We start from the raw sequence: 12,072 nt of genomic DNA on the forward strand, positions 1-12,072 counted from the left end.
AGGCACGTACACCCTATCGGCAAATATACCGATGGCGAACCGGCCTCCAGTGCCGTAGAACGTCTGCCGCGCGAGAGGTGTCCAAAGTAGCCAGCAGTTCGGCCGGCGCACCGCCCGCAGTACGCCCGCAGCACGATCAACGGGCCAATCGACGACCGCGAAGCTGCGCGCCTCCGCCACCGGCGACGAAAACAACGGCTGCAGCTCAGCTGCAGTGCACGGCTACCGACGGGAGACGACCGGCTCGGCTGTGCTCGCATCGCAGCCGACGGCGCCGCTAATATCAGCGTATTTTTCTTCTTTGTGTACAATTATTGCGAAGAGCGATAACAACGATAAGAAAATATTGCGGCTTGTGAGCGTCGTTAATTAATTTCGAAGCGCTGTACGCTTTAGCTTTGAAGGGAACCGGAAAATGCCTAGCGACGATATCGGCGCCGTCGAGCGATCAGCGGCAGTGACGCTGCCGCACAAATGAGTCCCGGTCCCATCCTGTCTACGTACGGCAAAAAAATCTCGCCGTTCGCCAGCAAAACCGCTGTTGAACGGCGGCCCGCGAATGGCAAACGGCGCGCGGTGAGTTATCCTGCCGGTGACGTGCTACCCGTTGTGGCTATCCGCTGTGGCTGCCGTGCAGGCCGGTGCTCATGCGAAGCGTGCCGCTATGGACCTTGCGTTGCGCGCGCGTCTAGAAAGATCAACACTATCGCACTCTGTTCGCGCAGCTAATCAGACCGGTAAGCACGGCCGCTGGATAAAAAAAAAACGCACTTTTTTTATCCAGCGGCCGTGGCATGACTGTGTTGGATGGAACGCGAGCGATTTGGCACTTGTGTTGCAGGCTGTAATTACCGATTCGCAAGGGCGAACAAGCGAGCAACACGACGAGGAAGAGCAGGAAGCGCGCGTACCTGCTAGCAGACAAACCGGAAGTCGTAGGTCTTTGTTCGACCAATGGGCGTCGTAACCGCTGTTGACATCACCAGATGCACCCTGCTGACATCGTGAAACACCCTCTAGAAAAATATGAAGACCTTAGTTCTTTTCCCTTTCCACTCGCGCTACGTCAGCAGATGGGGCGGACGCATGAGGCGGCGAGCGCGTTTTGCGGTTTTGCCCGTCGCCGCGACACGACGCATCCGCGCGTCCGGATCGCGCTGGTGCGCGTTGATCGCGCGTCTCCAGAAACTCATTCCCCGGCGCGTATGTACAGTCGTACATCTCTTCGCTGTTCAGTCGGACGTGTTTTCCTCGCTGTGAAAAGAATCCCGCCGCGATGCCGTGCAAATGCTGTGTACCTCGATGCCGCGGAAACTACACGGGGGACACGAAGGTGCACGTCTTCAAGTTCCCGAGAGATCAAGCTCTAAGGGACGCTTGGATTCGCGCTGTGCCACGGGAAAACCTCACGGTCACCGAACATTCCAGGGTAAGTTTTTTTATTTAGGTGTTAGTTAATTGAAAGAATATAAACGTACATGTGTAAGTGGCTCATGAGCCGCATGTTTGTGTGACCTGTAGCCGTCGGCTTGCTGATTGGAGCGTATTTTTTTTTCTAGGTATGTGAACTTCATTTCATGGACGAGGACATTATTCGAGACGCGACGCATACAGATCAAGCAACTGGCCGCGTAATGACAGTGCCGCTATCTCATGTGCGCCTTCGCCCAGACGCTGTACCGTCGAAGTTCCCGAATCATTCGAGCTACTTGTCCAGAAAGACCGCGAGGAGGGAAGATCCTGACTCCAAGCGCGCGCGAATAGAGAATGCAGCCCTTCAGAAAGCCATCGCTGAATCCAACGAGGCATTTATCAGAGCACGCGAGGAGGATAAAGTCAACAGTGTGAGCGAACTTGCCAACCACTTAAGGAGCCAAGGGATGAAGTTCTGGGATGTTATCCAAAGAAATGAAAGGCTTCTTCTCATTCACATTGTCGACGATGAAGCACCGTGGTTGAAATACTCTGTTTGCGTGAAAGGAGATTTGAGCGTGACACTACACGTTATGAAAACGGCCGTAAAAAAGCTCGGTGCAAATCTCTGCGTTCCCGAAATCGCTAACAGTAAAAGAGGTATGGTGGAACTCCTGGAAGGCATCGAGAAGTGGGACTGTGACCTGATGTCCAACTCAGTCGCCGAAATTTGCGAGGCTGTTTGTTTACTGCTTGATCAGCTTTGCACGTCCCAAGCAGAAGATGACGCCAACTGTATTCAATTTCTGAAAGAGCAAGTCACCTTGCACCTATCGAAAAAACAGCGCAGGCGCTACTCTGCTGATTTCATGATGTTTTGCTGTATTGTTTTCACTATATCACCCCATGCATACGCGTTCATACGTAGCCATGGAAGCATCACCTTGCCGCATCCTATGACGATAAGATCAGTGTGCTCGTCTTATGGTATGAGTCCTCAACAAGAGCATCAGAGTGAAACATTCCTCAGCTACATGACAACAAGAATTTCTGACCTGAAAGATGACCAGCGCTTTGTCACAGTTATGGTTGATGAAATACATATAAAACCTTACTTTGACTACAAAGGAGGCAATATTACCGGCGCTGCAATTAATAGAAATGAAGCTGCTAACTGTGCGCTCGTTTTCATGGTGCGCAGCGTGACGTGTAAATTCAAAGAAGTTGCGCACATCGTGCCGGTGCACCGAGTAGAGGCGGAGTTCCTGCAAAAGACGCTTAAAGACGTGATTTGTGGGCTGGAAAATATTGGGTACCGGGTTATGTGCGTCGTCAGCGACAACAACTCTGTGAACAGAAAAGCGATGTCACTTTTCGAGTCACCTCCGTGTAACAGAATTGTGTACCAACATCCATCAGACCCTTCAAGGCCGCTGTTCTTCGTTATAGACCCAGTGCATATTCTAAAATGCATACGAAATAACTGGATCAATCAGAAGAATGACCAAATTTGTTTCTACTTCCCGGAGATCCAAGGAGACACACCAGAATCAGAGCGAATGCAAACAGCGTCATTTGCAACAATCAGGGACCTTCACAGCAAAGAGTGTGACATGACCAGCTGTTGAAATATGGCTATGGGCTGTCAAGAAAAGCCCTCTACCCTTCGAGTCTTGAAAGGCAGGACGTAAAGCTGGCTTTACAAATCTTCAATGACTATTTACCAGAGGCGTTACGTGCTCTTGGAGCAAAGCACAACCTATTCTCTTTCGAGGCCACGGCTACATTCGTCGAGATCATACTCAAGTGGTGGAAAATTGTAAACGTCAAAACTCCATGGAAGGGAGAAAGGCTTAGAGATCACTTCCAACAACCAGTGCTTTCCATTGATAACGATACAAAAATTGACTTCTTGCACATGTTTCTGAAGTGGCTGGATGAGTGGAAGAACAAAGGTTTTGACAACGGTACTCTGACAAAGGAGACTCACGCTGCTCTCGAACACACCACCTATGCGCTTGTTGAGCTCGCTAGGTACAGCTTCGAAGAGCTTGGAATGTCATATGTCCTTTTTGGGAAGATTCAGACAGACTGCCTTGAAGATCGGTTTGGAAAGTATAGGCAGCTGGCAGGTGCGCAATATCACATCTCCATCAGGCTATATATATCATCATCAGATATATGAAGTCGAAAACAAGCTGCGCCTGCAGAGCACCTTGCCTACAGTTTCCCCTGACCAGCACTGGGAATTTGTCCGAAAGCAAGTCGAGGCATTGCTTCCCAGCAGCAACGTTCTTGTTACCAGCCAGGCTCTTACGAAGATGCAGGACGTCGTCCCAGTCCTCGTCTACGTTGCAGGTTATGCAGTATACGGGACCCTTAAAAAGTTGAAGTGCGAGCAATGCAGGGACTCGTTGACCATGGACAAGAAGATCACAGTCTCTGCCACAAACGAACATTATGGTCTTGTGAAGCAGCTGGACCGAGGAGGTTTAGTTTATCCATCAATGTTTGCACTTAACGCAGTTGCTCATAGCTACGTTGTAGTAGAGCAGCTCGCTACAGAGCCAGCACTGCTTATGATGCCTGAACAACGCCAGGTGGTAACGAAAATGACGCTACAATTGCTGGCTAGTGAAGAGCAGTCCGACTTCGATACGTGTGAGAATGGCCACACAGTTGAATTAGTGCTTAAACACATCCTGCGGTGCAGCACCAACATTCTGCTGAAGAACTTTTGTAGGAAGCTGAACGACAAACTTCTCGACGCTGCCGATAAATCAAAAAAAGGAAAGCCACAACTCTCGAGGCCAAATAACTGCATGCATTGCTTCTAATATAAAGCCAGCACAAAAAGAAACTGGGCTTCGTAAATAAATGTTTTGCTGCTACAGTTTTCTGGCGTTCTATTCTTTTTTAAATACATGCATGCTTGTTCTTGCAGAAAAAAATTGTTTCCGCGCAATGCACCTGCGAGACAACCTCTCTTGAACAGCGTTCCATATCTTTTTTTTTTCAATCCGCCCCATCGTGTGACGTCACGCGAAGAGAGCTAAGGCCTTCATATTTTTCTAGAGGGTGTTGCATCGTGACGACCGCTGCATCACTGTAAACGAAAATACCCCCTCATGGGAATTTTAACAAGGTGATGTGCCTTATATACTCCCATCCTTCAATATTTATTCCGATGTATGGGAGGAATACAACGGCATTCCCTCGTTTCACTCCGCTCACAACCTGTGGGAGGATAAGGGCGGACATGACGTGATTTTATTCCGCCTTCAAAATTTTGTTCTCCCCGGGAACTCCGCACAGGGAGTTTTAAAAAACTCCCCCGCCGGAACAGGTTGGTCACGTGGTGCTTCCCATAAGGCTGTGCGCCGCGCCAGCGACCGGCCGCGTTCGGCGGAGTCGGCGGTGCTCATGGCTGACGGTTTGTTTACATCTGTGAAGTGCGGTTCCGTGCCAGCGTTTCGCCGATTTTCTTTCCTATACTTCCTTCCAGAAAGTGTTATAGGCGTGCCTGAAGCTCACTGTATCTCATCTTCGTGTGCGTTAGCTGTGATGACTCTGCTGACAACGATGAATGCAAGAGCAACGATTTCAAGTGCGGAAAAAGGCTTATTTGTGACCACGAAGCTGCCGGTTGACTCGTGGTGTCGGCTCGGGTTTCTGGCTGTGCTTCCGTGTTGCGTGACCTTGACTTGTGTTCTTCAGTGTGTTCGATACCACCTTTATGTCCTTTTGAGTATATTCTGACAACGTCCGGTGTAAAGTGCCGCGTAGCAATGGCAACAGCAGCCACTGTTCGAGCGACAACGTCCGTGATAGCCGCACATGAATGCCATATTCCGACTTCGTCACGGTGCTGTGCTGCCAGTAAGTTAGACCGTGGTGCAAGCAACTCTTTTATGAATCTGTGTACGGATATCCTCGCCCAAGAAATACGGTAGGACGTAAGTACGTACTGTGAATAAAGCTTCTTACTGAGCGATGTGAACTGAATTGTTATCGCGCAGTTCTGTTTTGATCACGTCGTTGCTTCGGATATTGCATTAACATCATGCTCCATCCAACATACTGATTTGGGAGCGTACCTGCTGGCTCCGAGCGTGAGGATTCGTTTGCCAGATCAGCGATATGGCTCCGTTTCACAGCCGACAGACATTGCTTGGACGCGGAGCAAGTAGTGCGGTCAAAAAAATGTATGACTACGCAATTTTCGGTGTTACGTAGGCTGCTACGGGTCATGCTCACATGTAATAAATTGTCCCGCCACAATTCTTTCGCACGAACCTAATTTTGTCATGAAGCACGCGCACGTACATTTTTGTTGCGTACTGCAACTAACGCACTACTTTTTGACAGCGGACGCCGGCAGTGTGCGAAGTCGCTTCAGCGCTCACGGAATGGCATTCTAATTTTGAAAAATTATGCCATGAACGTTGTTTTTTTCAATATTCTAAGTTAACAGTTCCGTGTGGATTTAGGTTTATGTTATTTTGAGAGAGGCCGATCTCATATGTGCGAGCCTATGAGTCGTAATTCTGAAAACACTACAGTTGCTCACTAGGCCGTTTCGAGGCCCACATTATCGTGGCTATATATACTGGCAGGGTTGCTTCTTGTTGTGTGTCGAGTGTGCGCTGGATGTCTCTCACAGCTCTTCATCGGGTGTTTCTCAAATGTTTGTGTTTATGTATTGCTTGGTCTGTCTGGTCTCGTTCACTTGTTTCGCAGAATTTGACTTGTTCTTGTGCGTATATTTAGGAATTTGACCCGAAGCCTTTACATAAAAATTCTCCACGCAAATTGACGTGACTTTTTTTATATTCCCGGTGCACCTCGAAAAAACTCCGTCCAGCTCGAAGTAAAAAATAAAAATGACAGAAAAAAAAAACTCCGAAGGCACCACACAAAAATTCCGCCCGCACGGAGTAAAAATGATACTCCGATCATTCGGAGCATAATAAACTCCCAACCGAGGGGTCGCTAGAGGACAAGCATTATACTCCCACCTGAGAGTTATTTCCGTTTACAGTGTGGGAATACCGGAGAGGACAGGAGAGGAGAACGGCATTGTTTTGTTGATTTTGTGGCGCGCCCGCGGCGCGTAGCGCTGCAGCGTTTGGCATCGTTGATCGTGACGGCATTCTGAACTCGATGCGCGTGTTTACTTGAAATGTTCAAAAAATGTCTGAGGTGGTTTAGGGGCCCTTTAAGTACGTTAGGGTCAAGATATTCTCGGCATTTTATTGATAAATAGCAATCCGAAGCTAGAAATTTCGCGCATATACTAGATATGCGTGGTCTCCAGTTCAAGTTGCAGTCCAATAATACCCCTAAATATTTAATGTGGTCGAGCTGTTCTATAGTTCCACCTAGACGGTGAATTTGTATTCCTATTATGTCACACTTGGAATTATGTCACACTTGTCACACATGTCGCAGAAAATCTGATGTCGGCGGGTGGCGGAGAAAATCATCCCCAACCACGCAGGCCCTTCGAATATAATTAGTTATGCCACACCATTCTATCATTAATGTTGCTCATAACTTGTCTTGCATTCTTGGCAAAGCTATTCCTCGGATTTTTGAGAATGACAATCCACAAACAAATCTCATCAAACAAAACACCCACAGAACATGTCTTATATGTTGAATCTTCTCAGACTGAAATATTAACCGTAAAAAGCAAAAACGGCAACCTGAAAATTGTGCAATTTTTTTGGCACGGCTGTGCAATATCTCCAGAATTGCCCCACGCAAGAGGCCGCGTTTCTACCAGAGAGCTCGCCTTCGTGCATAGCGTTCGCCGCCAGTGTTTCCCGGTAACCACTACGGTAGCTTAAGTTGCAGTTGTCGGGAAGCGTGAGAAGCAGTCAGGGATCTTTGAATGCTATCGCGTTCCACTCTTAAAAGCGAAGCTTAAGCGTCGTCCAATTTTTGTCTTATCTCTGTTTAGTGTTAATTTATTACATGCAAACCAAGTTGATATGCTTGCTAAGTAGCTGTTTATAGTGTTCGGCTATTTGTAGTGTTCTGCAAAATAATTGCGTGGTATCGTCGGCGTACATAACAGCTTTTGATGACTTTAGTATTGATGAGAGGTCACTGACATTTAGCGAGAACAGTAGGGGCCCAAAACCTGATCCTGGCGGAACTCCTGTAACCATAGTATTATACTGGGAAGCAAAGGAGCCAAATTTTACGTATTGTTTTCGACCATTTAGGTAGATTGAAAAGAGCTCTATTGTAATTTCGCTAAGACCATAAGTTCGTAATTTTTTAGAAGTATGGAATGATAGACCGTGTCGAATGCTTTCTTTAAATCTAAAAATAGTCCTGCGGCAAACTCCTTTTTGTGTAGAGATGTGTATATACTCTAGATTAGTTCTAACACTGCTGATGACGTTGATCAACTGGCTCTGAATCCATGTTGAGAATCTGTTACAAGCTTGTTTTCGTGTATGTAGTGCTTCAGTTGAGCCGCAATGACCTTTTCAAATGCAGTATTTAATATTCTAAGTACAGAGATAGGCCGATAGGTTCCATGCAGGGTCATTGACGTCGCCACTTTTATATATAGGAGAAACTCTTGTGATCTTTAAGATGTCAGGGTATGTGCCTCGGCTTATACAGTTATTGAGTATTTTAGTGAGTACTGGCACAAGAATATCCATATTGTTTTTCAATGCTTTTTACAGTAATGTCATCGTGGCCAGTAGCTTTGTAGAAAGGCATGCCTGATAAAATTAAGGTTATGGTATGCTCGTCCACTTGATCCAAGGAAAAGCATGCATAGATGATCGGGCAATCTACATCACTTTCAGTAACTGGAATACGCTCAGCTAGCTTCGGAGCAATGCTAGTAAAGTACACATTAAGTAAAGTACGTACAGTTCCACTCGGTCAATGAGAGATTGCGTGCGAGGTGTCGAAGCTGCCTTGCGGCGTCTGTCCTCGAAATGGGAATTGGAACGCTTTGCTCTTCTTGATGTAATGTGCGAGCGGCGTTATCTGCGGTGGTGGTGGTGGTTACAACATCTTTATTGAAAATCATGGTGGGGTCTCAGGGTGGCCCCTGTTGGGGGCGACTCCCTCGGCCCAAGTGACGATTTTCAGTTGTTCCCTGAGATCGGCGGCAGTCCTAAGTAAGGTCTCCCAGGTAAGTTTTGACATGGCACGTAAGCCGCCCGCAAGTCCCTTGCATCTGTCGGGAGACAATGACTCATCTGAAGCTTCGAAGCGTTATCTGCGGAATCATTGCCACTCATTCCACAATGACCAGGTGCCGATTTATTTACATGTCTCATTTAGATCCCTGCATGGGTGTTCAACAACAAAAATTTTTGTAATTTAAATCTTTAGGGTTAATATCAACGTGTTTATTCAGAGAAAAAACAAGAACAAGAATTCGCTTCCCACCTTTCGTAATTGTTCCTGAAGATCAAGGTCCAAGCCTGACCTTTGTAACTTCTTTCTTATTAACAGCTTCCTACCTTTACGTTAGGCCCCGTTTGTAACGCTTGTTATCCACGATATTAAATGATGCCTGAAGAATTTAAAGCAAACTATAGCGAAAGAAAGGCCTATTTTGTAGTCGTGCTTTGCAAGATATTCACAAAATGACTTCACTAGCAAAGACTTCGTTCTCGCATAAACGAACACTATACATCGAGCAACGTTTTTCTTTTTTTATTCGCTTTCTTCTTCTTTTGTGGGGTTTTACGTGCCAAAACCAGTTGTGATTATGAGGTATGCCGTTGTGGAGGGCTCCGGATTAATTTTGACCACCTGGGGTTTTTTAACGTGCACTGCAGCGCAAGCACGGGCGTTTTTGCATTTTGTCTCCATCGAAATGCGGCCGCCGCGGCCGGGATTCAATCCCGCGACCTCGTGCTCAGCAGCGCAACACCTTAGCTAACTGAGCCACCACGGCCGGTTTTTTTATTTGCAGACTGCAGCCATAGCTATACGTCTAACAAGATGGAAAAATTGGGCGAATTGGTGAACCTTGATGGTAGCTACAGCGCGACATACATGGACCAAATGAATTGAAGAGGACACAATGTGACGCTGTATTGTGTCCCGCTCTATTCTTTTTGTCCGCGTCTGCCACGCTGCAGCTATCATGAAGTCGTACGTAGTGATTGAGAACAGCTGTTTGATGGGACGTTTTGGGCGAGTTATCTTATCATATACAATAAAATATAGAGCACTAAAGAGGAGACTATCAGATTTGTTAGGTGAGCGAAAGTGTATCTGTCATGCTCACAATAATTTGTTTATAAAAGCGAAGTTCATTCGTTTTTATAGCATTTTTCTTCCTCTTGTACATTAAAGTAAAATCAAAATTGCCTAAAGGCCAGCTGCCTGACAATTCAAGTATATGAAGATAGCAAAATATTCATAATAAATCACCGAGTAGACTTCCTTGTATGACGTTGCAAATTCATACCTGGTTGGCCCAGTAACGCTGAGTTCGCGAACACGTTTTTCAATTCTGAGTGACACTTCCTGCGAAAGTAGCACTTTTGATCTTAGACATCAGAAAGCGATTAGAAAAAGTTGAAAAAAAGAGGTGGAATTCTTTTTGGGGCAAAAAATACGAAACCCGAAGGTATACAGTCGCGAAAAGTAAAACACAAATGCAAAATTTTGTAAAAGCTACCCTGTTTTAAAGGAACACATAAGCCTGACACAGCACCTAATGCAATGTCGTTAATCTTAATACCCTCCGAGTTTCAAGCACGGATGCCACGCGGTGCAGCTTCATTTCAAACACAACTTTAGCAAAATATAAATATATTTTCCACGAGGAGAGCTAAGTATCTGCAGAGTAAGCTTCTTTTCCTTTCACCTGTAAGCGGTGCAAGAGAAACCAACTTGTTCCAAGGACATGCCCCGGCCCACATATACGCTCTTAAATATGAAATTCCGTGGACTGGTTTCAAGCAGCGAAAGTTCGAAAGTGTTTTGAGTAGCTGCTTGAAAACATCGCCGCCTCTTCGAAGCTTCCGGAACTTTCTATATCCAATGTAATTACTCTTTGCAGCTCGTAGTACCCGGAAGACTTCCATAATGGATGACGTGACAGACATAGTCAAGAATAATGGCGGCTCGGTGTTCCACGTCACTAATCTCAAGATTTAGTTCATACAGCCTCAGCAACGAAACAAAGGGAGCCTAGTAAAAACAGCCAACCTTCCTTTGTAACATTGACGGAAGTTGTGGGGCAGATTTCGCCGATGCAAATAAAATATTAGGGGAAGATATATAATATAACAAACCTATGATTGAAGCAGTCAAGTTCAGTTCAATCGCGATAATGCACTGCGGGCGTCTAGGCAAACTAATACTCGCCAGAAGCCCACCACTTTGAAACTTACCGCTGCAGCCGTTTTACTTAAGAATGTTCATTCTCCGCGTGCCATTTATTAAAATGCAGTAAAGCGGTTCCAACGTAAGAGAGACCTATGCCCCGTTTTGAGAAAGTTTCAATTAACATCGTAGTTCATTAAAGCAGACCAATGCATGAACAGGAGTTCAATGACTCACATCAACAGGAGTCCAGACATCTACATTCAATGAACAGCGTAAAAAAAGAATGCAGCTTTCGCGACAAAGCTGCTAATATGCAAAGGATCGAGAGAGATATAAATGAGATGTGAATGGTGGGGAAGTTAACTGGAAGACATTACCCAGTTTGCTACCCTGCACTAGGGAAGCGGTAAGGGGAAGCGAAGACGCTTTGCACCCTGAAGAACAATTACCCTTATTCTAAGATATTTGAGTGCAACTTCACCTGGGGACGTATTCTTGGACGGTCACTAAAGGAGATATCACTTTCAGCGCACGATCATTCGCTGGTTGAGCAAAACCGCTCGCATCATACAACGCACGGCGTACTACGTCCCGCGAAAATTATAGTCTCACCGATAGTTATCGTCCGAGAAAAGGACCGCTGGGCGGCTGAAATGTGCCTGACGGTGGGCAGCTGTGACTCTATATTACATCAAGTAAGCAACCACCACAGGTTCATCCTGGCAACAATAGACTATTTTTGTGGAATTGAAGTTTTTTTTTCTCAAATGCAGTAACCTGCCGCGAGCATAGCTTCTGTATAGTGTGAAAAAACTTGATCCTTTTGCCAACCTCTCAGTACAGAAGAAATGTAACATGTAATGACACTAGAACTAGCCGCAGTCAATGCATATGCTGATGGGAATCCTCCTTCGTAAGAAAATACGTTCACCGCAAATACGCGAGGTGGGAAATACCCCTTAGAGTTTTTCTTTGCTCTTGGAACTACCAGAACAATAACATCCGTGTGCGCGCGTATATTAGTACCTTCGTTGTTAGTATATAGGGCCATAGAGTTCATGAGCAAGGGGCGTGAATCTTTATTATTTGACGCGAGTGCGTACAGGATGCTTCTTCTGGTTGGAGTAGAAAAAAACAATGAAATCGATAGGACTTACAAAAAAAGACATACAACGAATCTTCTAGGTAGTTGTAAAGCGAAGTTGTTTATGTGACGAAAAGCTCCGTAAAACGTTATACGCCTAGTATCAAGATTTTCTGAATAATCTTGGACTCTCACGAAGTTTGTGTGTTAAAGAAATGGGGGGAGTCTTAGTGGCCATAGGCAGGTAA

At 46.0% G+C, this 12,072-nt stretch overlaps 1 protein-coding gene across 1 annotated transcript; it reads left to right on the plus strand.

The window, feature by feature from the left end:
- Positions 1-1,044: 1,044 nt before the first annotated feature.
- Positions 1,045-10,569, plus strand: LOC125947698 (THAP domain-containing protein 2-like). The gene is made up of 3 exons (XM_049672936.1): positions 1,045-1,429; positions 1,560-2,094; positions 10,472-10,569. The coding sequence occupies exons 1-3, from the start codon at positions 1,277-1,279 to the stop codon at positions 10,567-10,569; spliced, it is 786 nt and encodes a 261-aa protein (XP_049528893.1). The 5' UTR covers positions 1,045-1,276.
- The last annotated feature ends 1,503 nt before the right edge of the window (positions 10,570-12,072 follow it).

This window comes from Dermacentor silvarum, chromosome 8, assembly GCF_013339745.2.
Source record: "Dermacentor silvarum isolate Dsil-2018 chromosome 8, BIME_Dsil_1.4, whole genome shotgun sequence".
Classification (NCBI taxonomy): Eukaryota; Metazoa; Arthropoda; class Arachnida; order Ixodida; family Ixodidae; genus Dermacentor; species Dermacentor silvarum.

Coding starts and splice junctions, on each gene's coding strand:
- LOC125947698 (XM_049672936.1), top strand. CDS start 1,277: ATGCCGTGCAAATGCTGTGTACCTCGATGCCGCGGAAACTACACGGGG. Junction 1,430..1,559: donor CGGTCACCGAACATTCCAGG/GTAAGTTTTTTT, acceptor TTTTTTTTCTAG/GTATGTGAACTTCATTTCAT. Junction 2,095..10,471: donor TATGGTGGAACTCCTGGAAG/GCATCGAGAAGT, acceptor TACTCTTTGCAG/CTCGTAGTACCCGGAAGACT.